This window comes from Ciconia boyciana, chromosome 4 (assembly GCF_034638445.1).
Source record: "Ciconia boyciana chromosome 4, ASM3463844v1, whole genome shotgun sequence".
In the NCBI taxonomy this organism is placed as follows: Eukaryota; Metazoa; Chordata; class Aves; order Ciconiiformes; family Ciconiidae; genus Ciconia; species Ciconia boyciana.
The window spans coordinates 63,099,895-63,127,595 of record NC_132937.1 but is presented as its reverse complement, the minus strand read 5'-3'; the positions used below and the strand labels follow the sequence as shown (position 1 = coordinate 63,127,595).

The 27,701-nt window shown below is 40.1% G+C and overlaps 1 protein-coding gene across 4 annotated transcripts; it reads left to right on the top strand.

Moving 5' to 3' along the window:
- Window positions 1-268: 268 nt before the first annotated feature.
- On the top strand, window positions 269-27,701 carry HSD17B3 (hydroxysteroid 17-beta dehydrogenase 3). Of its 4 annotated transcripts, XM_072859466.1 has the most exons (13): window positions 1,900-2,025; window positions 3,690-3,878; window positions 4,137-4,183; window positions 4,331-4,470; window positions 10,204-10,279; window positions 16,767-16,874; window positions 17,606-17,673; window positions 18,854-18,889; window positions 21,041-21,075; window positions 24,355-24,436; window positions 26,093-26,158; window positions 26,459-26,608; window positions 27,289-27,701. In XM_072859466.1, exons 4-13 carry the CDS (start codon window positions 4,450-4,452, stop codon window positions 27,397-27,399), a joined length of 753 nt encoding a protein of 250 aa, XP_072715567.1. In that variant the 5' UTR covers window positions 1,900-2,025; window positions 3,690-3,878; window positions 4,137-4,183; window positions 4,331-4,449; the 3' UTR covers window positions 27,400-27,701. The 4 variants fall into 4 exon arrangements, with proteins under 4 accessions (XP_072715565.1, XP_072715567.1, XP_072715566.1 ...); XM_072859464.1 differs by lacking the exons at window positions 3,690-3,878; window positions 4,331-4,470 and adding an exon at window positions 269-394 and having other exon boundaries at window positions 1,786-2,025; XM_072859465.1 differs by lacking the exon at window positions 4,331-4,470.

The following is a 27,701-nucleotide window of genomic DNA, read 5'->3' as shown; positions in this document are numbered from 1 at the left end:
AATGGCATGAGATCAGGAGTGAAAAAGTACAGTGGTTACCCAAAGAAGCTTTCTACCCATACAACGTGTAAGGTTCTTGCAATGATTCCTGTGAAAGTCAGAGAAGCAATACCTCAGGGAAAATAAGTTTTTAGACTGGGATGGATGAACAATTCTTCACATTCATAAGAATTTATTATTTTTCCTCTCAGTATCTTGGCCTGATTTACAAATATTAGGTCCATGAAGTACTGTAAGCATATCGCAGACTCATTACCAGCCTCCGGAAAAGAAAATGTCAAAGGATCATGGGCAGAACTGGAAGTGCAAAAGAAAGGACTGGCAGCTATGGAAGTTTGCATTTTGACTCCATCGTCAAATAGAAGTGATTTTGTTTCTTTTTCATTTAATGGAGGTATTCAGCATTGTTATTGCACATGAAGAACACATTACAACTTGTTCAAATGCAAAGTATTCCTTGAATAGTGACTGATTCTTTGGGGAATTCGTGATTGTATGGAAATATTTTTTGAAATTTAATATTCAGATCTTTTTTGACCTGACTGGCCTTACTTATGGGGTAAAACAGGAGGTGTTATGGTGTAGAAAACAGTAATTATACTGAACTTTTAAGAGAGCTTATGTGTGAAGAAACTGTGTTATTGTTAAGCTCAGATGGTAATCAGTTTTATATCTTCTTGTTACAGGTAGTGTTACATTCTTTGTGATTCAGACATCACCGTTACTCTGTAATACATCTGCATATTGTGGTTTTCTGGCTGAGGGTGTTGGTAATGTGACATCTGACATATATGCTGTTCTTCAGTTGGAGACTTCTGGGTGTCAGGTTTAGGTTAAGTTTTAAACATGATTCATGTTAAATGTGGAAGAATATCACTAAAATATATAGACAAATTTTACTTTACTTTATTTTAAGTGCATGTGTAAGAATCATTGTTCCTCTTCTCCAGGTTAAAATGATCTTTAAAAATGGATAGTGTTTCAGATTGCCACTATGAAGAACAGTGAAGGTTGTTTCTGTGCCTTCCCTGAGAAATTCCATATGTTAATTTTTAAAAAACTTTTTAATCACTTGAAGTCTGAATTTCATTGAATTAATCTTTGTCTTGCAGTGAGATACTGTTCTTGTAAGCGTTTTTCCCCCTTAAGGTTTTGATACATGTCGTCAACTTTAATACTAGTTCAAACATACTATTCCCTTGTTAATAGATTACTGCACTTGTTCATGCCATAATCATACCATTTCTAAAATGGGCATAATGATATTAACCTCTTTTCAGAAAGCTCTTTGAAAAGTTATGTAATCTTACTTTCTCTGTATAGAAATACTTAGGTGACTTTAGTAACTTTTCATTATTTTGTCTTCAAATTTGTAGATAAATCTGTTTTTCTGGCCTCCACACAAGTTCAGTGTGAACTTGCTCTGGAAGTGTCTGGGCTAGAGTTTAACTCTTCAGCGCTGTAAGAAGTAGTGCTGATGTGTGTTATCCCCAAGGTTTGGAGTATTCTTATCCAGGGTTTTGGTTTAGACCCATCTTTAGTCTCTATGAATCCTAAACAATGACAATAAAAATATTTGTTTTCTTTTTGTTCTTGGGTAGTTTCCAGAGAAGGAGTGAAACCTTTTCTCTAAAGCAAGCACCAGAAATCACTGTTTAGTTTGTATTTTTTCAGTAGATTACAAATCTGGGTGTAATGGAGAGATGTTATTCTAATCTAAACCCTGGACATTCCTTGGAAAAAGAAAATCACATGATTTGATTAGACTTCTCACTTCTCTGCCAGTGCTCAGAGGCTAGGAGCGTGCTGGAAGGAGGCATTTCCCGGGGAGAGAGTGACTGATTCATACTAGCTCACTGCCTTCGCTCACCATGGAAGCATTCCAGCATCAGCTACTCACTCTTATTGGGGGTCTCATCTGTTTCTGTACTCTAGTAAAATGCATCAGATTGATTAAATATATTTTCCCACATATCTGGAGTGCTTCGCCTCAGACTTTCTTTCGATCGCTGGGAGAATGGGCAGGTAAAGGAAACTTCCTCACCTCCTTCTTCTTCTTGTAACCAAGTGATGCATTGTTAAGTTACTAATTGGGAGAGGTTTTGCTTGCATTTCTTTACCCTGTCCCTTCAGAACAAAACACAGTTTCCACTAGGTGTGGTTTGCTTAATTTCTTTTTGTTTTCTCCTGGTAACTTCAGTTTTATGAGCCTGAAGGTTTTGCGTACTTGGGGAGAATAGAAAAATAGTCAAACTGGTAACAGCTCATGCACCTGGTGTATAGATGTGAATTCTCTCCCCATTCCTACTTCTGATGTTTTTTTCTATACTGTGAATGCTTTAGTTTTAATAGCATTGCCTATATCCTCAGTTTCCTGTGTGAAGCAACTAGTTTATGTCTAGCATATGGTCTCCACTCTTCAAAGCAACTTTTCTTTGTTCCTGGTGACTTTGCTCCAGTCTGTTTTTTCCAAATTGGTGACCTATCCTTAATGGTATCATTAACGAGCCAAATCTACTCTCTAGCCTAAAAACTTCAAAGGCTGCAACTTGGCAGTACTTTTTAAAAGATATTACGCATTCTCATAAAATAACAGAAATGTTTAATAAACACCTTCTTCTTCCTACTGATCATTGATGCTTTTCTTAAGCTCGTTAGATTATCAGTATTAAGCAAGAGTGAACAGCAGAACAGGTACTGCATTGTCTGAGTTCCTGGGCTACAGATGTCACTGATGTGGCATCTTGTTAAGAAGTGACCCAAACAGTACTCTTGGGCTTCCTTCCTTTGCCCTGCATTAGAGACATGATATGTCTGGATTAAGTACGTGTTTAATAAGCACATCTCTGAGTGGATTAATAAGAAATGAAATCCACCCCTTTGCAGAAGACCTGCCTAAGTACCAGCTGCTTCTGAAGCAATACGTAGGTCTCATTTTGATTTAAGTGAGACAAGGACCTCTGTTCTGTGTGTGAGGTGAGGAGCAGTGCATGGAACTTTCTGTGTAAAATCCTTGTTTCCACTGAAGGCTGAGAGACTTGTTTCCTTCAGTGGCCCTTTTGTGCTCTATGCTTTTATAAACATGAAGTCTTCTGGGCCCAGTAAAATTCAGAAGGCTTGGGTGATTTGCTGTATCACGTCATATGAGATCCTGAGAATAATGAAAATTAAAGTTGGGAGGTGGAAGCTTGTTTTCCAAGAGACTCGTGCTTTTCATCTGCAGGTCTCCTAGAGAGTTAAAAACCCACTGCTGCTTCACTGAGGGGTCTCTTTTCTCTGTGCAATGAGAGTGTAATTGCTCTTCTGTTGGCAAAGAACCTAACCATTCAAAATCACCTTGCTTCCCCAGTGTCTTTTGCAGTTTAGAAGTCCTTAATCCACATTTTTTAGCTATTGACTCATTTTCAATTTTGCTCTGAAAACTTACCAGGTTTACCTTAGAATGGCTTTAGCGCCTTCCTCCTTTATTTATTTCTTCTTTATTTCTAAGGTGATAAGGATTTTCTTTCTATAGTTCCTCTTTAGTATTTGTTTGCATAAGTTTTAAAGTTCAGCGTGCCTTACAAATGCTGAAGCTTGTTTACTTTCCCAGTAACAGTAAATCTAAAGGTAAAATGAATAGGACAGCTCTAAAGGAAGAATGATTTATAGATGGTGGTAAGTTTGCTGTGATGTTTCTTTACATACAGATTTCTTGTGTGAGAAAGTGTCATATCATCTTCGGTCACCAGTTAGTCCTTATCACCTACCATTCTGCCACCAGCATATAAGTGAACGACTTGCAAAGCAGAACTTCTAAAAATATGTACATGGAAGAAAATACTACCACCTCTTAGGCAATTGACTTGTTGCTGAGCATCTCCCCATTGAAAACGAGAGTAAGAACTACCTACTGCATCAGATAGGTTACTGTGGGGAGGGTTTGCGTTGAAGACAAAATGTGCTAAATGAAGTAACAAAAAGATGAAAAGTCAGAAGGAAATAAATTTTTAAAAAGATTGATTCTGTGCTTTAGTAGAAGCATTTAGGCTGCAACGTTCAGGAAACACGGATGATGAAGATTAAAGAATTCAAGAAAGAGCAAGCTAAAGCAGAGCTACAAATGTAATCCTGATTCTTCTTTTTACTTTCTGCAGTGGTCACAGGAGCAGGAGATGGGCTTGGAAAAGCGTATTCCTTTGAGGTAAGAAAGATTACTTACCCTTAAGTTTATTTTGACAAAATGGCAATTGCTACCCCTTTATCAGTCTCTGCAAGTTAGTAAAATTATTCTAGGATTCAAAGCCACTGTGACAAACGTGGTACTAATCCTTCTCCTCTGTATGTGCAGAATAACATCAATCAAGTTCTGAAAGGAAGCTGGTACTGCATTTCAGAGGAAAGTAATTCATGCTTCAGTGGTCTCGTCAGACCAAGGAAATAAAATGGAAACACTGAATAATCCAAAAGATGTCATATTGTCTGTCCAGGGTAGGAAGTCGCCTACGTTGTCCTTTTTTACCCAGTTTCACAGCTAATCTGCTTTTTGACTTTCAGTGGGGTGGTCCAGCATTAACATGCAAAATGTAATTTTCTAGCCTTTACACTTGCAAACACATTTTTAAAGAAATATCTCAAACAACAAAAAAAGGAGAAATCCATGTAAATTAATATAAACTACAAGTTATGGAAATTATAAAGAAACCTAATGGTTTAATTAAGAATTGGTAGCTCTTGGAGCCTGCAGGAGGAGAGAGGAGCTCTGTGCTGACCCTATAGCTGCTGCTGTGCAGTCACTACCGCAGTCCCTCTCTATTCACCCATGCTAATCAACACTGAAGGCAGAGTGGCCTTGTACCATCATGTACCAGCCTTGCTATTAGTTGCAGTGACTGAACGGTAGATTTTCTCTTTGGCGTCTTCATTTAAAACTGGCTTCCTTTCTAGAAGTTAAACAGCAATGCTTTCGTCAGAGCTGAGGTGACCAGGTGAAAATTAGCAGCCTGTAATATGCAAGAGTTTAGATGTGATGCCTTCTGCTCATAAATGATAAAATCTCACAGGAGAGGAAAATGAGTTTGCTTTTGAATTAATTTACGGGATTTTTAAGCTAGTCTTTTTAAGCATATGTGTTGTTTAAGCACCTACCTCATGATTTTCATTACTGGGAGTGGCAATACAATAACTACTTTTGAAGGTGCATTGAATGTAGGATTCAATGCACAAATACCAGCTATTATAGTTTAATGTTTGGCATAGTTGTGATAAAGATCACAAGTTCTCCTGTGGGAAAGAAGGGAAAATGTTGCCTTCTGTCTACTCACTGAGTTGCTGTAGCGATGTGCAAACAGGAAGGGTCTGATGAATATTTAGGTCAGGGGAATGGGATGGGATCAAGACAGGGAGAGGAAACATCAGAAATACTTAAACATTTATTTAACACCACGCCTCTGGGTGTAGTCACATGCACATGCAGCTTGCTGAACTAACTTTTTGTGTAAGCACCTGGTGATATTTTATCCATGTGAAGGCTGCAGGCACCTGTGAATGTCTAGATCAGAGCCTCTGTCATTGTTCTGCTTGCTTTGTGCTATATGGGTTATGCAAGAGTAAATCCCATTTAAAAGGCCTGTTATAGCATGCGAATGGCTGCTTTACACCATGAGAAAAAATAAAACAACTACTGTGTTTTTTTTTTTTATTAAACTTGGCTGGAACTGTCTAGATTTTGTGGAACATTTCTTCATTTTTTTGGCTTTTGTGGGATGACTGAGAGCCATCTTTATCCATGCTGAGATGTACCTTCCTCCTCAGGTGGTCCCTTTGATTGAAGCTGTGCTCTGCTACTGCTCTGTGGGGCAGATCCCAAGCCCACACCACATGAGCTCATAGCTTGGCACATCATCTTGCTGGCTGAGGCTGAAGCGCACACTTGTGTGTGGCTTGTGGATAAATAAATCTGACCCTGCTGTTTTAATGTTTGTGTACCTTTGGAGTTTCTGGCTCAGCACTACTGTCTTGCTGGTCTGATGTCAGGGTACAAAATTCTCTGATGTTCTTCTGGCCTAGGTCCCTCTGGTGTTATGGGCTGATGTGAAGGCAAACCTTGTTTGATGGCCACAGTGTCTGCTCTTCTAGAGTTGAGCTCTGACACCAGGTGATGAGTCTCTTTCTGACATCCTGAGCTCAGGCATGGCCTGATAATGAATCACAAACTAATGTAAGTGCTCCACACTTGTTGGTAGTATATGGTATAGGAGACTAAGGAGAGCAGTTCTTGTGTTTTGGAAGGCTAGTGTGATGTGGCTTGCTTTCTTCGGTGTTTTATGTGGAAATCCCTGTAGGTGGTTCATGGGGTAAAACCCAGCAGACTGAGGTCCAGGGAAAGATTACAGTATTTACTGGTTCACTACCCTTGTTTCCAAGGTTTATGGCTAAATACAGGTCTCTGCAAAGTCTATTAAGCTCAAGAGCTGACTGGGGCTGTGTGAAGAGCCCGGCAGCCGTGAGGTCTCAGAATACTATTTTGTCGATGCCAGGACACAGATTTGTCAGATCAAGTTATTGTCCCTTTCATTTTCTGAGCTTGTGTTGAGAGGCAAGCACACACACAGCTTGCGCTTATCCTCTTCTGCATGAAAGTCCAGGCTTCCATGAAGTCTCTGTCTGTATTTCTAGCACATCAGGGTGATTTTGAACGACTGGCCTTCTTGACCATAAAGACCCCGACCTTTTAACTGACCGCTGTGATGTCAGAGTACTGGGATTTTGGATCTAGTTTGCTATACCTCAAAAGCCAGGTTTCTGTTAGATTTGGTCCATTAGTTCTTGGGCTGATGGGGTTTAGACTCACCAGACTTAGAACAAGGAACAAAAATCTGTCAACTGTGAGTGTGCTGCTAGGCTGTCACATTTCTACTCATCTGTTAGCATTTCAGGTACTGCTGCAGTCTTGTTCTGTTTTTCTTATGTAATAACTACAGATGTGCTTTAGCATCTGTTACTGGCTTAGCACCTCAAACATACTGGGTTTACAGACAAGGCCATGCCATACTCGGAGACTTATGGTTTAGCCTCTACACACTTCTCATCTGATGTCAGGGCACAAGCAGGATGTTGGTGGCTCACATGGTCACCATTTTTGTTATTGTTAATAGCTCATAACTCTCTTATAAGTCAGGCCAGTGCTTGTGTCTAAATCAATGTTTTAGCAGACCATTTTGAGACAGACACTGCATTCATTTATTTAATACAAGAGTTTCTTAAATCTTAACCCTTTGTTTCATTTCCTGAAATTGTGCGTAGTATTACCAAAAATATAATACAAGCTAAATGTGATCTGAGTTTTCCTGCTCCAGTTGCATATGTAGTCTAATTTCTCCACTTTGACCAGGATTTATTCCTGGAAATACTGCTATTCTACTTGTGTTGCACAGGTGCAGAGCTAGCAGAAAGCTTGTAGAATCCTTCTGCCCTGTTGTCTCAGTCCTGGTCTGCTGGACCAAAAAAGGTTGAAAGATTTGAATCATAGAGACCTTACAGGTCTGAACCCAAGGCAAGGACAGAAAAGGGGTGAAGCACTGACGCTGTATCAGCACAATCCTGGAGAAGAGAGAAGAATCTCTTTTGTAATAGGTAGAAATTTACGGTAGGCAGCTACAGATTCCATAAAGCATTATTAGGGATTTTAAATTATTGTATCTAATGATCCATATAGAATATAACTGATTTGTCAGTGTAACTGTAGTAGTTACATGCATGGTTTGAATCTAACACCTGTATCTTACTTTTCATGAAGCTTTATTGTTTAAAAAATCACCTCAGACTGAGCTGCAAAAATGTGCTAGAAAATGCAGAGTGACTTTATACTAATTTAATGTTGGTTTAAACTTTTTAAAAATGAGTTTGTGGGATTCCAGAGTGCAGATCCTGATTGATCTTTCTTCATTGTTAGCCCCATTTCTAAATGCTAAGTCGTCCTAATTCGTTATGGCTGGAGTTGGTAAGAATGATCTTACATTTTAGCAGTCTGAGAAGTTCAGGAGCATTTTAGTCCTTTGCCACTGGGAGTCAGGATCTCCTAACACAAGCAGCTTCACTTTGCACTGCTGGGAGCTAGTGCTTATTCTTAACTGTGAAGGGAAATACCATCCTCTAACGTCAAAGCCTTTTTATTTTAGGAAAATGTTTTGTGGTAAAGGCGTCTACACTAGAAGTTACCTTTATTTGAAATGCAGTAGTGTTAAAACTGATTTAACCTTTGCTGTGGATGGCCAGGAAATTCTTTTCTAAGCACTGTTCTTTTTGTTTGCTTGAGGGCCCTACGAAATCTATTTCTGAACAGAATGCATGCTTCTGGTGTGAGGAAGCAAAAAAGAGTAGTCAGGTGTGTAGCCTTATACTTCTAGTTAGTCTGGTATACAGCAGCAAGGGAGAGTCCTCTCACCTGACAGTTAACAATTTTGTAAGATTGCCACAGACGTGCTTTTAGCTGAAATACAATGCAATCTTAGCAATAGGAATAAGTTTTTACTTAGGTTTTAGGAGACACAGCTGAGTTGATAGTGAGAAGCCCAGTGAACCAGAACTTTGCTTTTATTCTGTATATGGCATGGTTGATACTTGGTTTTGGGTTTGAAGGCACAAAAATTAAAATAATCCCCATCTCAACACCCCCAAATGGCAGAAAGGAGCAAGCGACCATGGAAACGAGACCATGTCTCCGATTGGAAATGGCTTGAGTCAAGCTCATTGTGGACAAAGGGAAATCTGCCAGTATGTAGGCAATTAGAGTTCTCTTCCTGAGAACTTAAAATGGAGCCCTTAAAATAAGCTTTCGAAACTCCCGAGTGTCTAAGTCTGTGCAGGTCTCTTTGGAGCACCCGTCAATTATGTGAGAGGGTCGCCAAAAGCACAGAATTGTGAGCATGGTCTTTGTGCTGAAAATGCAAATGGTTGTGGCTGATACATTTAATAGACAGTCTGCCCCTCGTACTCTCGATGTAGTGAATTTTTGAACAAAGGTCCTTATTCCTTAACATTCTCTGCATTGTTTCACAAGAGCCCAACAGGACAAACTGTTTCCCTCAAATAGGTTTAAGGAGAAAATGTTGCAGGGAGTCAGCTATGGAAATGAATGGGTCTTCCGCGTGTGGGCTTCACCAGTTAGTTTCTTCTAAGCAGACCTGGTACTTTCAGATAATGTTAGCTTTATCTTTTGTGCTGACTAATTTAGCTCTCTTTCTGCTTGCTCTCACGCGCATTTTTCTAGTTTCAGCTTTATCTTTCCTTTCTTTATGCACAGAGCTCCGTTCAGCTTCTGCTTGTTAATAACTTAGTTTCACAAGCTGGGGCCATGTTTCTCTCTAAAGCTTTGCCTAAAACTCTTTAACTGATGGGAATGGGAGGCCTCGGAAAAACAGGAGAAAACCATTCTCTATTTGTTCTGCATTTGTTCTGCATGTGGTAATACCAAACTGACTATAAACAGACTGCTGTGTTAAATAGTGTTCACAGCTATAAACTTCAGCTATGGTCAACATCTTTGTGGATATATATTTGTGTGACTGTATTTTGAATTTTTATGCATGAACTTCACCTTTTTTCCTTGGTTTCTTTTTTTTTTTTTTTTTTAGTTTGCAACTAATGAAAAAAAAACTGTTAAAATTTATCCATCTGACCTGCATGACATTTTATTTCTATTAAAAAAATACGAAGAAAGTCCAAATCCTTTCAAACTATTGAGCCTTCAATTCAATACGCTTTATCTACTTCCTCGGGATAAAAAAAACGTCAGGGTGGAAGGTGATGTTGTAAAATGACTAGGAAGTCATCAACATATTTGGCCTCCCAAATCCAAGTTGAAATAAAAATGTGTTTCTGGGAAATGTCATATTGCTTTCACTCCCTGCAGACTTTCATTCATTTGAAATTGGCTCAGATTTTTTTTTTTTTTCATATTATTGGGGTTTGATTGTTGCCAGTATATTTTTCTTGTAAGGGTCCGAGATTGTACAGTGAAAGAGGTATTTTGGAAGACTGTTAGAAGCCTGAGTATTGTTTGGCCTGGTTTTAATATCTGTTGTTTTCCCATTAGGCAAGTGGCAGGAGAATGAAAGAAATTTAAAAAAATCCATAGTTGTTTTTATTGCAAAATTGCAAAAAACTGTAAAGATTCTTGTCAATTTACTGTTTTCTAACAACTTTTATATTCCTCTCTTGTAGCTGGCAAAACGTGGATTAAATATAGTTATGATAAGCAGAACTCTTGACAAACTGCAGAGAGTAGCCTCTGAAGTTGGTAAGTGTTTGTCTCAAACTTATCTTCCTGTTTAGCAGTCTGGCTTTACAGGTATCTGGAGGTCTGTTTCCTCGGTACAGTATCTAGTACAGTAGGGCACCACATATTGCTACAGATGTAGCCCCAGGTATTGCTCCAGTACCACAAGTAATTTCTGGTATTACTGTTTTGCTTGAACCCTTCTGGTCATGGATCACTTTAAAAATACGTGCTATAATTCAAAAAGTGCAATAGGTTGGATAAAAAAAGTGAATGTGTGTTCTTTACTGGCTTCAGCTGCCCTTAAAATCTGTAAATACAGGCAAAGGAGATATAACACTAGAGTTGTCAGAGTAATCTATGAAACAGTTTATGCTTGGGATAGAAAGGTTACCTTTAGGCTAGTTCTTGGAACATAACAGAGGAATAAAAATTAAATCAGTGTAACTTCTTTAAGGTTTTCAAGTTATGGTTGGCTTTTGATAAAGCAGTTAAATAGTGTGTCTTTAGAATTACTGTTCTCTTTCTTTTCTTCAAAGGAAATTAGCCATTTACTGCAGGGAATGGCTTGTTTAAATAAGTTAAGATTGACAGTTAGGATTTATTTAGGAGTCAAATGAGTTTATATCCTCCATTAACTTTAAATATTGCTGAAATGGAGGTTATTCTTCCCACTTTCTCTTTTTCTATTCATGGCTTGTACCCACCAGATTCCATGACTTACAGGTTCCTGTGTTAAGCATGTGTCCCTCCAAGACTACACCTCTGTCAGAAAGACTTGCCTTTAAGCAGGCTTGGCAGCTGGCTCCAACAGAGTATCAGGTCCAGGATCCTTATCTGCAGAGACAGCACTGGCTCTCTCAGGGATGTGGCAGTCTTGAAGCGGGTGAAAAAGTCTGTAACTTCTGAACCTGCAGCTACTGAAATCAAGGACTGGGCTCTGAAATTTTCTGTCCAATTTCTCTCCCTTTTTTCCTAGGGATAATTTATTTTCCCTTGGGAAGCAAGGGGTATCAGAGGAGGAAAGCACCAGCTCCCTGAATAGTCTCTATAAGCAGCCATATCTGTGAAACCAATGTGACTATAGCCTACACTAGCCCCTCTTAAGTAAACAGCCATAAAAAATTAACTTCTGTGGGAATTAAGCCAGCTCTGGTGTAGTTGTTGCATTTCTTTGCAGCTAAATGTTAAAGAATTAAAATAATAGCAACCTGGAAAAAAAAAAAAGGCTAAGGAGTTTTTATAGTTTCTTTGCATTGTAAATTATAATTAGAAGGAAAGAATGAAAACAGTAAGATTCCTGAGACTAACATGGCTAAGTAAAGAAAAAAAGTGGTGGAGCCCAGAAAGATAACATACTGTAAATTCCTTTGCACTATGATATATTATAAGGCCATCCACAGACCCCCTTCCTAATCGAGGCCATACTGTGCTGGGTTGTGTAGCAACACGTAAAGAAGGACTTGCCCTGTCCTGAAAGGTACTGCTGAGATAGCCTACGAACACTCCTACGCCTTGTGCAAAAGTGACCCGTGACGTTTTGCACGTGAGGAAGCTTCCCTGACTGCAGCAGCACTATTCATGTAATCCAAGGTGCGGGGAGGTGGATGGTATGAGCCCAGGAGCTCAGCCTATGCCAATCAGGTTTCTGTGCCGTGTTCAGCTGGGTTGTGGGCATAAAGAGGTTTCCCAAAGCTTGCTGAAATTGGTGGTGAATCCCAGTGAGATCTTTCCATTGTTTTCATCGGGTTTTGGCTGAAGCCTAGGGTGACTCACGTGTTACTTATTGTGTCAGGTTGGGAATGAGAACATAACAACAAGTAGATGGCACAAACAAAAGGCAGGAGAGGAAGATATAGTGATGAACAGCATAGAGTATCTGATCTGGAGGTCACTAAAATCGGCAGGGAGCTCTGGATGTGGGCTTATGTTAAAGCTTTGGAAATGTTCCACTGATTCCAATTTGCAGACTCAGGCTTTACTGTAATTAAGCTAAGCTGTCATTGGGAAGGAAGAAAAGTTAAACTTACTGTGACTTTATGCGAGTAAATAAACAACAGAAACTAAAAATGAAGCAGCAACTTAACCATAATGGTTTTACTCTTTTCTAAATTTTCTAATTCTCACTGACTTTTTCTTTCTAAACTGCTTAAACAAGCAGTGTCTCTCTCCAAGTGGTTATCATTACCCTGAACTAACATGCAAAGATTTTAAGGCATGGAGAGATAGAGACAAAAAGTTTGTTGTATGCTGTGTAAATCTGTTGTAGGACTGGACACATTACTCGTGTTTCCTTATTCTTAACAGCTACACCATCCATATATCTTTTTCCAATCAGTTGGACACCATAATTAAAAGACTTGCCTCCCTTTTCAACCTGACAATATTATTTGCGTAATCATACTGTCACATTCAGTTTGGATACTGAATAATGTAAATAAAAGGAGTCTAAAGTGTGGGTAATTCCACAGACCTCAGTGTCTGGCTTTCGAACAGTCTCGTGGGCCACAGGTGTGCCTGGGAACAGCTCTCAGAGCTGTAGCAGGCAGAAATCCACCTCAAGAATCTTAAGAAAATTATTTCTCTAAAGAAGCACTGGAATTGAAAGCCAGATTTCCATCCACTCTGACAGGAAAGCTCTTTTAGAATGAGACAAAAGATAACAAATTAAGTCTTGTGGAGGGCAGACAGAGAGGACCATTACACCAGGTATGCTGCTCATTTAACACATTTAGTATTGTGGTTGTGAAACATTGATTAAACCATAAAACCAGGAGATTAGAAATGATGGAATGCTTCTAACTGCACTCCTTTTTTATTTCTTCTGCCTACACTTCCTAAGCAAGCTGTACAGATGGAGCTAAGTCCTGATTGAAAAGTTATACTTTAGGATCTATTTATATGACCAGGGTCTGTACTGTTTAGCTGTTAATGCCAAACAAACAAAAGCCACTTCTGTAAGGCATAAAAATTATTCACAACAAGTATGGTTTTTTTTGAGATTTAGTTGTTTTGGTTTTGGGGTTTTTTTGAGAAGAAACAAATCTGTATTTAAGGAAAGATAAGGCGTGTGATCTTCATAAAGCAGTAGAAAATATAGCTACACCAGTTTAGACTAGCTGAGCATGCAGTTCATTAATTCAGGTTTGGTGAAATCATGTCTATTAGTATAGAATAAAGCAGTGAACATGAAAAATCATCCCACTGGATTGTCAAGAACCAAACCACTAAGACCTGTAAAGGTGCTAATTCATTTAGTTGTCCCCCCTGCTGCGGGTTCAGTTTCCAGTCTGGTCTACTGTGTCCGCCGCCCCTTGTCCTTCCAGAGCTAGCTCTGAGAGCTAAGCAGGTAACAAGCTGAGATCACTGACTGGCATAAAACAACTCACTTGGCACACCCTTCCTTCATCCTCAAAGGCTATTAAAAATGCCTGTTGTGTCGTGCTGATCACTTGAGGTAAAGCATTATTGCTCACGGCTGTTTTCCCAATAGGCACTACTACATAACAGAGCACTTCAGGGCTTTGACCGATGGTCTGAGTGCTCTGGTAACTAGGAGCAATTCCCATGGTTTTTTGTTCACTGAGTTTGTGTTCTCTGGTATCTTCTATCATCTTTTGCAGTTCTGCTTTTACACTCATGCTTCTTGTTTCTCCTCTATTTTCTTGTTATTTCTGAAACTGAGTTATCTTCTATTTCTGAGGAGATAAATTTCTCCAAAAGACTTTTGAAATGTAGCCAGAACTTGTGCTTTATAATCTAACAGAAATTTTTATAGTTCCCCCCAGTCTTAAATTTTTTTTAAACCTCTTTCTGTTGTTAAAGTAACTTCTCATTTTGCTCTCCTGTCTGAAAATTTCCACTGAATATGAATGCCATCTTAGTCTGAGTGCTTCTCTCTTCATGTTCAAGTTTTGCTATAGTACTTCAAAAGGGTCCCCTCTTTCTACAAAGATCAGTTCTTGTGTTGCTCAGGCATTCATTTTGCTACCTTAGGTTTTCAGATGATCTTCATAACTGTCTAACCAGAAAAGGAGAGTTTTTGGCAGACTGCATGTCCTAACCAACTTCATGCTTCATCCTGATTTATTCTCCTCTTGGTAAATTTCAAAAGGCAGCACATTATCCTATCTGACAAGTGGGATTCCCAAGTGATCTGAGGTCAGAAGGAGTTAGATGTATCCTTCTTAATGATACATTTTATAACTCATCAGATTAAACAACTCAGTTCAAGTTTTTAATTTTCCTTAAATTAGTTTTTTCTTCATTTTTAAAAAAGACAATAACCTGTCCTGATGTTGGAAAACCTAGACTTTTTGCTTCTGGCATACTTAGGACCTTTAAAAAGAGTTGGAATTACTTGTGTCTTCGAAGACAGTCATAAATCTTTGTCACAGAGAGGGAGAGACATAAGAAACATTGGAAATTATTTTTTTGCTATCTCCTTTGCAGAATTGTTATCATTTTCTGAAGAGCTATCCCTGGATAATTCATTTATCAGCATGATAGTTTTATTGTTTTTTAACATATTGTTTTATTCTTAAATGAGACAGAGGAAAGCCATCTGGAGTACTTGGTTGTTGGCTGACAGTGCTGGTTGCAGCAGTACAGTTCTGTACAGACAAGGGGATGCAGAGAAAGTCCAAATGGTTTGTTTGATCCTCATTTTTATGTTGCTCTAGATTTGGCTGCCCTTCTCATTGCCCGCAAGAAAGATGGCCACAACATCACCACACTTTTTAAGACCATCTCGTTTTGTTTATAGAGCTCTTCAATCAGAGGGTCACCGTAGGTGTCTGCTCCAGCTGTTGCTCTGTTCTTTCTCTTCGCTGCATTTACACTCACAATGTCCTTTTCTTTATAGTTGTACCATTTCCCCAGCCAGGGACCACTAGGGGGTCATTTGCCACTAGAGTTGCTTTTATAGGTTGAAGGTTCAAAGGGTGTTTTGTCCCTTTCATACACACAACTGCAGCGTGGAAAGAGGGCAAGAAAAAGGGCACTCCTTCCTCCTTTCTTCTGTCATGGAGACAGATGTCTTCTAAAATTGCACACAAGACGCAGCCCGCATTTCAGATACGGAGTCAGAAGGTCTGCCGTTTCCTCAGACCACTTGTGTTACTTGGGTAGCATAAAGTGCTCGAGACTTGCAGTGTAGTGAGAGGCAAGGAGGGAAAAACCGGGGAGGGAAAAACATCCTCTCACCCTCCAACGCAGGCCCTGTTTTCTTGCAAACTGGCCTGCTGGAGCCAAAACCAGCTTTCTGCCAGCCTTTCTCTCCTGCGGGAGCTGGTGCAAGGCCTCTTCCCAAATTCTGAATGTACACAAGGGATGAGGCAAGATTTCTGTGTAGAAATTAGTGAGTCTGATTCCTATTCAAAGCAATGCTCCCCGTCAACTGTATGATAAAATCAGGCTCCAAACAAGCAGAGTCAGTTTCCCAAACAGGACAGAAAGCAGACTTTCTGCCATCCACGTGCACCTGAATTCCTGCCACTTGCAGCGAGTCTGCAATCCGATCGTCTACTGACATTTCCAAGCTTCACTTGTCACTTTTTCAGCAAACTTCATCTGGATTTCAGGTTGCCCATAAAACTTGAAAGCAGGTTTAGTAGTAAGAATTTACAACGTGAACATCTAGTTAGAAGAGACCTTAGCGGGCCCCTTTAAAGGAGAACCTTGCCTTTAAAATGAGTAAATAAGAGCCTCTACCTCTTTTCCTCATGAAACTTCATTGAAAATATGAACAGCAATAAATCAACTGCTGAGAAAAATGGTAATGTACAGCTGGGCTCCACTCCTGCATAGCAATGACACTGGAAAAATCATACACATTTCCCTTTCCCTTCTGTGTAAGTGGACCTTGTAAAATTTAAGCTATACCCTCCCTTAAATGCCTTTTAGTCCTGCAAAGTCCTGGGAAGGTTCAGTCTATAGGAGTGCAAATGTCAAAATAGGAGAGGAATTGCTTGAAAATAACGTAGAAGATACTGCATCACATCCAGCCCTGTTTTCCCCTCCTCCTACATGAAAAGGTAAGCTCTACTTGTTAAAATGTTCATCTTACACATAAAACCACATTAAAACAATTCTGCAAAACTGTGCTTATGTAGATCCCACATTCACTTGTCTAAAGTATGCTGACAGTGTTCATTTATAAATATTATGATAACCAGGGGAAGAAGTCCTGTGTTGTTTATTTCTGGGGTATTTTTCTTACTGAAGGACCAAATGGTGTTTAGATTTTGTGAGGGAACTTCCGTTGATTTCAGGGCATAAATTTATCCTATATTTGCCAGGCCATTTCCTTGAAAACAACTGGGTACAGTGAGAGTGTTTTGCTTGTGTTTTGATCTTTCTTAAAGCAAGGAAGTTGAAGCAATTGCTTACTGTACAGCAGACATTACTAAATGAGACATCCGATTGTTTCTCTCATTACTTAATTACAGCTCTCCCTCTCTCTGGGTAGATGCAAAGGGGTTTTCTTTTTTTTTTTCCTTAATTACAGAGCAAACCACAGGTCAAAAGGTGAAGGTTATACAAGCTGATTTCACCAAAAATTCAGTATATGAGAACATCGAAAAAAGTCTGCAAGGCTTGGATATTGGTGTTCTGGGTGAGTCACTAAGGTCTGTTAATTGAAGAGTATTTTATGGCCGCAGTGTATTAAACTGAGACTTGTATAAATGATGTGTCATAACAACTTGTTAGCCAACACTTAAAACCAAGCATACAGCTGCCTAATGCATTCGAGCATTAGTTATCATGAAGAAGTTTTAAAAGTGAATTAAGATTCTCCAAAGGCTTCCTGTTTCTCTGTACAGAGGCTTCTTTACTGTGAAACCTCTTCTGCTGCTTTGTAAGCAGTATCCAGCTTGTGGGGTAACTTCTTCCCTGTTTGGCCTCAAGGAATTAGTTTTTGCTATTGGGTGTTTTACAGCTGTGTGCAATTCTTATATTCAATCTGAAATGAGCCTGTGGCTAACACTAATTGGTACGATCCACACAGCAACAATGAAAACGTGTTTTTTGGGGAAGTTTGGGGTTTTTTATTTTTTTGTAAAGAAAATCATCCTTTTAATAGTGAAACAAATGAAACAACAACAACAAAACACAAACAAACAAACAAAACCCAAAACTGTAGCAACAGACTGTTTTTCTGTTCCCTGAAGTCAGTGCTGGTCAGTACTGATGACTTCAGTGAGAACAAGACTCAATGCTAAACAGCATTTCTCTTCACATAGAGCTCAAAAGCTTCTGAGTCTCGAGGAGAAGCCATTTGTTTAACTAGCTGAACTATGCACTTTGTCTAGATTTGGTCCTTATCATTGTGTTTCCTTTGATTAGTTAACAATGTTGGAATGCTTCATAATCCCCTTCCGTGCCGTTTCCTTAATGGACCAGACATAGATGAGGTAGGATTACTCTGTGGGTTTCTACTTCCAATATAACAATGAGGAACTGTAATTCCACTTAACAAGGGACAGATTCTGCCCCTGCTACAATCAGCACATATTTAACTGTTCAGTTGAGTGGGAAAAGAACTGAGCCTGAAGGGGCACATTTTGATTTGTTTTTAATGCTCAGAAGAGCTTGCAAGAGAAAAAGAATGGTAGATTTCAGCAAGCACTCAGCAATGGAGGGGAGAGCACAGCTGGCCTGGTTGTAGCAGGGATCAGCAGCCCCTCTGGCTCACTGCTCACATGTAATGTAATGGGGTCCAGCCTGGTCACAGCCACAGCTGAAGTGTTGGGTTCTTGTTACTATTGTTAAAACTTACTTTCTTTGGAACACCATTGTTCAAGTATGTGAAAAAAATGAAAAAATAAACCAAATTTAAACACAGCTTACTTTTTGGGGAGAATTAATCTACACGTGTAGAATGGTTTGACAGGATTAAGGACGTGATAAAGTTTTTCATTGCCTTATTGTTATTTACCTCTATAGTATTAGCCATGAAAAAAACCAGAGTTTCTGAACGTATTTCTTGCTACCACCTGTCTCAGGATCCCTTCAGTCTATATATCATCATCTACTACAAACCAGAGATCTGCACGCAGGCTGCTTCCCTCAGAGCCGCAGCCGTATGTCGGCACCTCTGCTGCTGCTGCAACTTGTGTTTGCTTGCTGGTCTTGGTAGGATGTCTCTGCACGGCAGTGCTCTTGCTGCACAGACAGTCTGCCTCTGGCACTGAGAGCCACTCAATCTCAGCCCGGCACCTCTGTAATTCGTTGTCTCTTTGCATCCGGCTTGGTTTGCTGGTGCCATCACTGCCTGGACACCGGCTGTCCGGGTTTCGCCACGCGCAAAGACACGGCTGGGCAAAACGGAGGGCACAGAGTCAAAGGGGTGCAAAGCAGATTTGAATGCCGTGTTTAAAATAAAATGAGTCAGGGCTCAGCTGCCTTTGAGTACCCCTATGATGAGCGCACATCATCGGCACCGCCAGTGACAATCGGAGGCAAGCAAAGCAGCTCTAACAGCAGCTGCCTTGCTAGAAAGCTTTTCAGTTGGCATTGCTAGCTTTGTTACTGAGATCAGCTACAAACTTTCTGAAATTATCCATGAACTTACTGTTTTCTTGCTTCCTGCAGAACCTCGTCAACTGCAACATAGTTTCTGTTACAAAGGTATGTGGCTCACTGGCGTCTAGCTTCCATCTGTAACTGCTTTATTGGAAAAAAATTAGTCCCACACAAGAGCAACCGAGTAGCTTTCCTGTGCATTTTCATGTAGTTTATCCACAGATAGTAATTTTCATCAGGAACGTCAGCATTATTTTAGGGACCCCATCTGTTTCTACTGCCTATGAAATATTTTGATCAGAGCTGACTGGAAACATTTTAACACAGTTGCTTGGTTGAGACACATCATTACACTGCAGCTGAAACATTTTGCAAAAACGTGGTTTCGGTAAAGGGGGAGATTTGTTTCAGAATCAAAATCTTCAGGACAGGAAGATACGCAGTTTGACTTCCTGTACTGTATCTGCATTTTTGACACAATTCTGTTCTGTAAAAAATATTTTTTGTATCAGTGCAGGACAGAAGCTTTCAGAGTTGACTCCCAGTTCTGTATTGTTACCTCTTGTTAATTTTGGTTAGCTATTTCCCTTACAGGAATAGTTAGTATTTCACGCTTTCCACCTCTGATTAAGATTTGTGTTGCTCTGCTGTTTGCAAGCAGCATGTTAACATGAACAAGAGCAGAACAAGAGCTTTGTAGTTCGTCTCAACCTTGGCTAATATCTTTCTAAACATGACATGAAAATTATCAACAGATGTTCGTCTTTCTTTGGCTAGCAAACTTTACATCCCAAATTTGTACTGCTGCTTAATGACTTCAAATAATAAATCATGTAATATCAGTCAATTGAAACAAATTCTTCCATGAAGTAGTTTGGTGAACTTTCTGTTCCTAGGTTTTATTCTATTTATACATCAAGAGAAGAGAAATATCTGCAATATCTGAATGCTATATATATGTGCCTCACAAAAAACAGGGCAAACATTTTGTACCCTCTTGGTCTGGATACAAAAGGGTTCTCCCTTTATCATTTCTCACCTTACACATACCTCGGAATCAACCTCTCCTGCTTCACCAGGGCCTGGGGATTCCTTTCCCCCACTGCTGCAACCACGACCTTTTCAGTCTTTCACGAACATTCACCTTCCTCCAAATTACAAAGAAGAAGTCATGCTCCTAACCAGCATTCCTCATGGTTAGGTCCAAATCATCTTTAAATCTGTTTGCAGTTTTTTTCCCCCCTGCCTGCCTTGATTCCTGCTAGGATCCTGCTCACCACTTCCTGCAGTGGGATGCCCGAGCTCCAGGTATTCCTGGCTCCCACAGATGCCAGCAGGATTTTCAGCACTGCAAAAGCAGGACCTTTTCCCATGTTTTCCACTTTACTTGGAAATTTCCCTTCACCCAAGCTGATGCGACCCACCTGCATTGTCATCCTTTCTGAAAACAAAGCTTGTGAACCCCACCCTGCTCCTACTATCTTGTTGTGCACAATAACACTACTGAAAAAACAGGGAATTAACAAGGACTGAATTAAGCTGCATCATTCTTTTGCACTACTTTTCACTACTGCCCTTTACGAGTTCAGTCACACTCTTATCCTGAGAAGAGTCATACATTATGTGTGTTTTTATAAAGAGTTAATAGTATGAGTATGAATTCCCTAGGGACTTAGGCTTACTATCAATAATACTCTTCAAACACAACAAGCAGAAGCAGATTTCTTACCTAAAGATGGATTTAATTGCACTTTAAAAATCACAGGTGTGATTAAGTCTATTGTTAAAATAAGAATGAGTGATTAAATAATTAGCATCAAAAATTATCCTAAAGCTCTCTTTGGTAGCAGAAAAAAAGTTTTCGTTTCTTGATTTTCTGCTGTTTTCTGATCCAGGTAGAGCCAGAACTGAAAATGCAAAAACACTATGAAGTTGACTTTCTCCTTGCAGTTATGATTCAGTATTGAAGAATGATTAAATTCAGATACTGTTGAAAAGCTTTGGATAAGCATAAGACTTTCACTGCTTAGAAGACTAACCTTTGGAATTTTTTTACAAATCAGATGATTTGCAGGCCATTAGCATTTGTAAAATGTTTTCCAAAACTTTGGCTGTGCCACATTTTAGCTGTTTGAATTGTATACCTATTACTGGGGCTTGAGCGAGTGGAAATCTTGTGAAGAAAACAAGATCAGTTGAAAAATGCAATCAGAAAGAGGGAGAATGGATATAATTTTTAATATATTTGTCTTACAGATGACAAAAATAATTTTGAAACAAATGGCGCCAAGGTAAAAATTTTTTGTAGAACTTTCAGTAGGTTTTAGCTGCTACCTCCAGTTTATTCAGTGGTAGCTATGCTTTTTCATTATTAACTGCTGCACTTTACAGTATGTCAATCAGTAAGATTTTCTTCTGTTGCTGTTAGTGTTAGCTTCTGTTTGCTTTCATCGCAAAGTAAGGAGGGGGGTGAGCAAAACCACTACCATGGGCTTCCGGAGGGCAGACTTTGGCCTGTTCAGGACACTGGTTGAGAGAGTCCCTTGGGAGACAGCCCTGAAGGGCAAAGGGGTCCAGGAAGGCTGGGCATTCTTCAAGAAGGAAGTCTTAAAGGTGCAGGGGCAGGCTGTCCCCATGTGCCGTAAGACGAACTGGTGGGGAAGATGACTGGCCAGGCTGAACAGGGAGCTTTTGCTGGGACTCAGGGAAAAAAGGAGAGTTTACTACTTTTGGAAGAAGGGGCAGGCGACTCAAGAAGAGTACAGAGATCTCGTCAAGTCATGCAGAGAGAAAATTAGAAAGGCAAAAGCCCAGCTAGAACTCAATCTGGCCACTGTTGTAAAAGATAATAACAAATGTTTTTACAAATACATTAACAACAAAAAGAGAGCCAAGGAGAATCTCCCTCCTTTATTGGAATGGGGGGAACATTGCCATCAAGGATGAGGAAAGTGCTGAGGTACTTAATGCCTCCTTTGCCTCAGTCTTTAGTAGTCAGACCAGTTATCCCCAGGGAATTCAGCCCCCTGAGCAGGAAGACAGGGACAGAGAGCAGAATAAACCCCCCATAATTGAGGAGGAAGCAGTTAATGACCTGCTACGCCACCTGGACACTCACGAGTCTATGGGGCCCATAGACTATGGGGATCCACCTGAGAACACTGAGGGAGCTGGCAGAGGAGCTTGCCAAGCTGCTCTCCATCATTTATCAGCAGTCCTGGTGAACAGGGCGGGTCCCAGACAACTGGAGGCTTGCCAGTGTGACACCCATCTACAAGAATGGCCGAAGGAGGATGTGGGGAACTACAGCCCTGTCAGCCTGACCTTGGTGCTGGGGAAGGTTATGGAGCGGTTCATCTTGAGTGCACTCAACAGGCACGTGCAGGCCAACCAGCGGATCAGGCCCAGCCAGCATGGGTTCATGAAAGGCAGGTTCTGCTTGACCAGCCTGATCTCCTTCTATGACCAGGTGACCCACCTAGTGGATAAGGGAAAGGCTGTGGATGTTGTCTGCCTGGACAAAGTAAAGCCTTTGACATGGTTTCCCACAGCATTCTCCTGGAGAAACTGGCTGCTCATGGCTTGGACAGGTGTACTCTTTGCTGGGTAAAGAACTGGCTGGATGGCCGGGCCCAAAGAGTGGTGGTGAATGGAGTTTACTCCAGTTGGCGGCCGGTTACAAGCGGTGTTCCCCAGGGCTCTGTGTTGGGGCCAGTCCTGTTTAATATCTTTATCACTGATCTGGATGAGAGGATGGAGTGCACCCTCAGTAAGTTTGCAGATGACACCAAGTTGTGCGGGAGTGTTGATCTGCTTGAGGGTAGGAAGGCTCTGCAGAGGGACCTGGACAGGCTGGATCCATGGGCTGAGGTCAATTGTATGAGGTTCAACAAGGCCAAGTGCAAGGTCCTGCACCTGGGCCACAGCAACCCCATGCAACGCTACAGGCTTGGGGAAGAGTGGCTGGAAAGCTGCCTGGCAGAGAAGGACCTGGGGGTGTTGGTTGGCAGCCGCCTGAATATGAGCCAGCAGCGTGCCCAGGTGGCCAAGAAAGGCAATGGCATCCTGGCTTGTATCAAAAATAGCGTGGCCAGCAGGACTAGGGAAGTGATCGTGCCCCTGTACTCGGCACTGGTGAGGCCGCACCTTGAATACTGTGTTCAGTTTTGGGCCCCTCAGTACAAGAGAGACATGGAGGTGCTGGAGCGTGTCCAGAGAAGGGCAACGCAGCTGGGGAAGGGTCTGGAGCACAAGTCTGATGAGGAGCAGCTGAGGGAGCTGGGGTTGTTTAGCCTGGAGAAAAGGAGGCTGAGGGGAGACCTTATCGCTCTCTACAACTGCTTGAAAGGAGGTTGTAGCGAGGTGGGGGTCTCTTCTCCCAGTTTGTTACCTGGGAGTGATAGGACGAGAGGAAATGGCCTCAAGTTGCACCAGGGGAGGTTTAGACTGGATATTAGGAAAAATTTCTTTACTGAAAGGGTGGTCAAACATTGGAACAGGCTGCCCAGAGAGGTGGTGGAATTACCATCCCTGGAGGAGTTCAAAAAAAGTGTAAATGTGGCACTTTGGGACATGGTTTAGTAGGCATGGAGGTGTTGGGTTGACAGTTGGACTAGATCATCTTAGAGGTCTTTTCCAACCTTAGTGATTCTATGATTCTATGATTCTATTCTAGGGCTGTGTGAATGAATGATAGGAACTGCCACAACTTGTCAGTCAACTGCAGAACAAGACAGAAAATATAAAATATAGGTCTGTGTCCAGTAAAAAATGTAGGTGTTGCAGAAATAAAATGGCATGTGATGGGTCTAATTAGGCAAGAAATGGTATTTGAATATATTGTCATATTCTTCTAAGAGTGGTAGCTGGACTTGGAATAATAGTTTTCAAGCTCTGGAAATACTTGTACTACATCAGAGAGATTAATTCAGCTATGCAATTAAGGATCCCTTTTCTCCTTTTAATACAATGGGTATTTTAGACATGGGGGTCCTTAAACCAGAAATTAAGGTCTTCAGATGGAGTTTCTACAAAACATTGTTAACTACTGCATTTTAGAGGACAGTGCATGCCTTTTGTTTTGGCAACAAAATAAACTCTTACTATTTATTTGTTTTGGTTTGGTTTTTTTCTTGGTTATTGCTGAATGAATTGTTTTTAGTGATTTGTACAGGGAATTGTGAATAGGGAAGCTAAAACAACAGATGCATGGAGCAGGAAAAAGAATGTGCTGGCTAATGAGCAAAGGGGACCTACCAATTACTTAGGAGCATAAAATCTTTCCTCTGATGGCAGTTTTTGCTCTGTTAGATGTACAATAGCATGTACAATGTTCCCATGGTTCTGATTGCACTAGGCATTTAAATTTCACTTATGACATTATTCCTAACTGTTTTAGACTTAATTGCACCTAACTAAACCATAAAAATTGGGTCTTTTGAAACTGTAGTCTACAGTATAATAGGAGAGCTATGCCTTCTGGGGGAAAAAAGTTGTTTTCAACTTGTGCAGGCTTTTACTATAATACTGTCAAACGTAAACTGAATGTAACTGTTTAAATTAAATTTCAGACAAAAAGGTCTTATTCTGAATCTGTCCTCTGGTCTGGGTACTTTCCCTTGTCCATTATACACAATGTACTCAGCTTCTAAGGTAAGTCATTCACATTGCTTTATAAAGAAATCCCCATCAACTGTTTACCAAAGCATTTGTGTCAGCAATATAGGGCCAGGTTTTCAGGACATAAATCAGTGTTGCTCCACTGAAATAATGAAGTGATGTAAATGAGCACTAGCTGAGAACTAAGAATCAGTGAAGCTACGTAAAGAAAATCAGTTGAAGGTACATCTGATCATTGGAACATTTTTGCCTTTGGTTAAATAGTATTACACCAGTGCTCACAATCTGTCCTCATTCTGGGAAGTGGTGATTTTTACCAGGCTGGCTTAGCTAGTTTACTGAAAACTGTAGATGCACAAAAGTGCTAGATTTTGCTTATGGAACCAAGAATAAAATTCCTGGTAGGTGCATAGTGAGTTGCCTGACTTCATAGATTTCACTTTGAAATTTTGCTCTGAATTAAAACCCCAGAGCTCATAAAAATGAAAAGTGAATGATTTTCACTGAAACTCCAAAAGTGACTTGCTCAGCTCAGGTTTGCTCCAAATTAAAAATTCTAACAATATTTGTTTGAACATAGCTAAAGTTCCACCTGGTAAGAAAAAGCTAGTTATTCTTGGTAAGAAATTCCAGTTTTCCATTTCCTTTTTCTCTTTTTAACGTAAGTTTCTCATTACTCAAAACTTGAACTACATTCAAACCAGAAAATTTTAGTTCCTTAAAAAAGTTTAGTTAATGTTATTTCAAAGTGATAAGGTACATTGGTTGTATTATTTTAACTTTTTTTCATTCTTGGGTATCTTTTACCTTTGTTTCTTTTTAAATGGACTTTTTTTGCAATGCCCTGAAAGGAAACTATTGTACTTGTTAGCATATTGATGTTTCATGCAATATCACGACACTATTGGTGTTTAAATTGTAAGACCTGTCAAATGATGACTTTGAAACACTGTCATTTTCTCTCCTTAGTAGGACTTTTATATTTCTAATTACAGAGTAGTCATCCAATGTTGTCAAGTTTCTCAATATTTCTCAAAGATCTAACTCCTAAAATCAGTCTTGAAAGAAACTCAACTTTTACACAAGGAAGTTAGTATACGTGTACTCTTCATGGTGTGGAGAAAAACTTAGAAAGATAAACCCTACAGGTTGAAGCTACAAAACCCCCCAAATTCCCAAATACATTACTTTGAAAATCACATTTGTAGGCTATGCTCATAGGTATACATGCTCATGAAGGCATGAGTTGTATTTCGCTCCCCTTCTTATTGCAAGAGAAACAGTAGTATAAGCCTTGAACTGGGAGGGTAGGTGTCAGCCAGAGATGAGAGTCGCATGAAACAATAGCTAGAATAAATGGGACTCAGGCATTTCTATCTCTGCATTTTCATAAATGTGACAAAGCTTTCAGTCCAGTCTGCAGTAGTACTTGTTTCATGCCTGGTTTGGGCCAATGCTAGGCTCCATCTTTTCTGGTGCAGATAAACAGTCGGTCTTGCCATTGCTCATGTGCACCAGCAGAAAATGTGTCTTGAAAAGTTCATTTATATGTTTTTCACCACTGCACGGTGCCTTAGGTTGTATGATGCTTGTCCATTTTTGTTAAGGACCTGTTCACACATATTTATGAGCATATGTGAAAGTACTTAGTTTCCTATGCTAATGGTATTTTGTTTTATTTTATTCTAGGCTTTTACAAGCACTTTCTCCAAAGCACTACAGGCAGAGTATAAGGCAAAGGGAATTATCATACAGGTGATGCTATATCTTGCCATATTTGCCTTCATTTTAACAAATTCTTCAAGAATATCTGAGATGTTTAAATCTGTATAGTGTAGCCGTCCTTGGTGAAGTACTGGGTGACCCTGTCAAAGCTTTCTCTCTTCCCTGTAGGCAGCTATACGCTTTTTTCCTTATTCCATCATAGTACCAATTCTTATTCCACATACTGTCTTAATCCATTGCAAATATCTGTTATAATTTGTCAGATGCTGTAGCATTCTGCAGAGTGAACATTAGATGACATTACACTGTTGTTATGACTTCTTATTTTAGGTAGTGGCTCCTTACGGTGTTTCTACTCCGATGACAATGTACCAAAAACCTGGTCTTATTACAAAGACGGCAGAAGAGTTTGTTAGTGAATCACTGGATTATGTCACCTTTGGAGATGAGATTTTTGGATGTTTAGCCCATGAAATTCTGGTAATTGAATTTGATAGTGTGTAAATGGTTCCCAAAGGCGGAACCAACGCTCCCCGGGCTCAGCAGGTTCTTTTGACTAATTTCAGAGACCTTAAGGTTGGACATCAGATGAGAAACAGTGAATAGGGGCTCATACAGCACCAGTAAACTATGAAGGGTGGAATACACAAGTAAAGCACAGGGGTATCAGCACAGTGTGGCTTTCTCCACTTTTGTGTCTTGAGCTGAGGTCAGTTCGGTGTCTGGTTAGTCTTTATCCTTTCTCCAGCTGCCTGTTTTCATGACCCTATTAGGAATATTTCTGAGACCCCTACTCCTTTACAGAAATTGGCCAGCAGATTCAAAAGTTATTAGTGGGGAAGGGAAAGGACATAAAACCAGACTGTGCTATCACATAAACATGATTTCCTTAGGATACCAAGCTAACAAAATAGAATAAATATTTATACATGGCAGCAGTTAACGAGGAGCATTTAATGAAAGTATAGGGACAAGAACAGATTTGCTGAACACTGAGAGGAATGAACATTTCCTTCTAAGAGAAACATACATAGTGAAAGTATAAAGTAAAAGCTTTTGCATTTACTGTTTTCTACGACCTTTCTGAACACTCAGTTATTCTTTCAAGAGGTTCCTATAACCCTTTGTCTTTTTATTGTTTTTGCTTGATTATTCTGAAGGCATGTGTCCTGCAGTTCGTCCCTTTATGGGTATTCCACAGCGACAGACTTCAGGAAGCAGTCCTGCATGCATTTACCAGTTATCTGAAGAAGAGGTGGAGGAACCCCTAACAGAGTCATTTTTTTCAGAAGATGTACAATGGGAAGCCCCAGCAGGATGCATTTTACTGTGTCTCTCTGTGTGTGAATGTGGAAGGAATCAAATGAGTTCGAGCCATAGCTCCATCCAAATCACCTATCAAGTGATAAGTGATTTGATCCAATGAATCTATTAAGCAAATTTATTCCTGTCCCTTTCCAAAGGCCATAATATTGCTAGAGCCATTCTGGTGACTTCTGTGGGCCTCAGATAGGTTCTAAGAAATTTGTGTTACTATTTTAACATAAGCTTGGAGGCCACAAATATTTACACT

What these genes read in the sequence shown, in the direction of transcription:
- HSD17B3 (XM_072859464.1), top strand. Translation starts at nt 1,872, where the DNA reads ATGGAAGCATTCCAGCATCAGCTACTCACTCTTATTGGGGGTCTCATC. An exon ending in GAGAGTAGCCTCTGAAGTTG is followed by an intron (nt 10,280 to 16,766) that starts GTAAGTGTTTGT and finishes CCTTAATTACAG; the next exon opens with AGCAAACCACAGGTCAAAAG. An exon ending in ACATAGTTTCTGTTACAAAG is followed by an intron (nt 18,890 to 21,040) that starts GTATGTGGCTCA and finishes TTTGTCTTACAG; the next exon opens with ATGACAAAAATAATTTTGAA.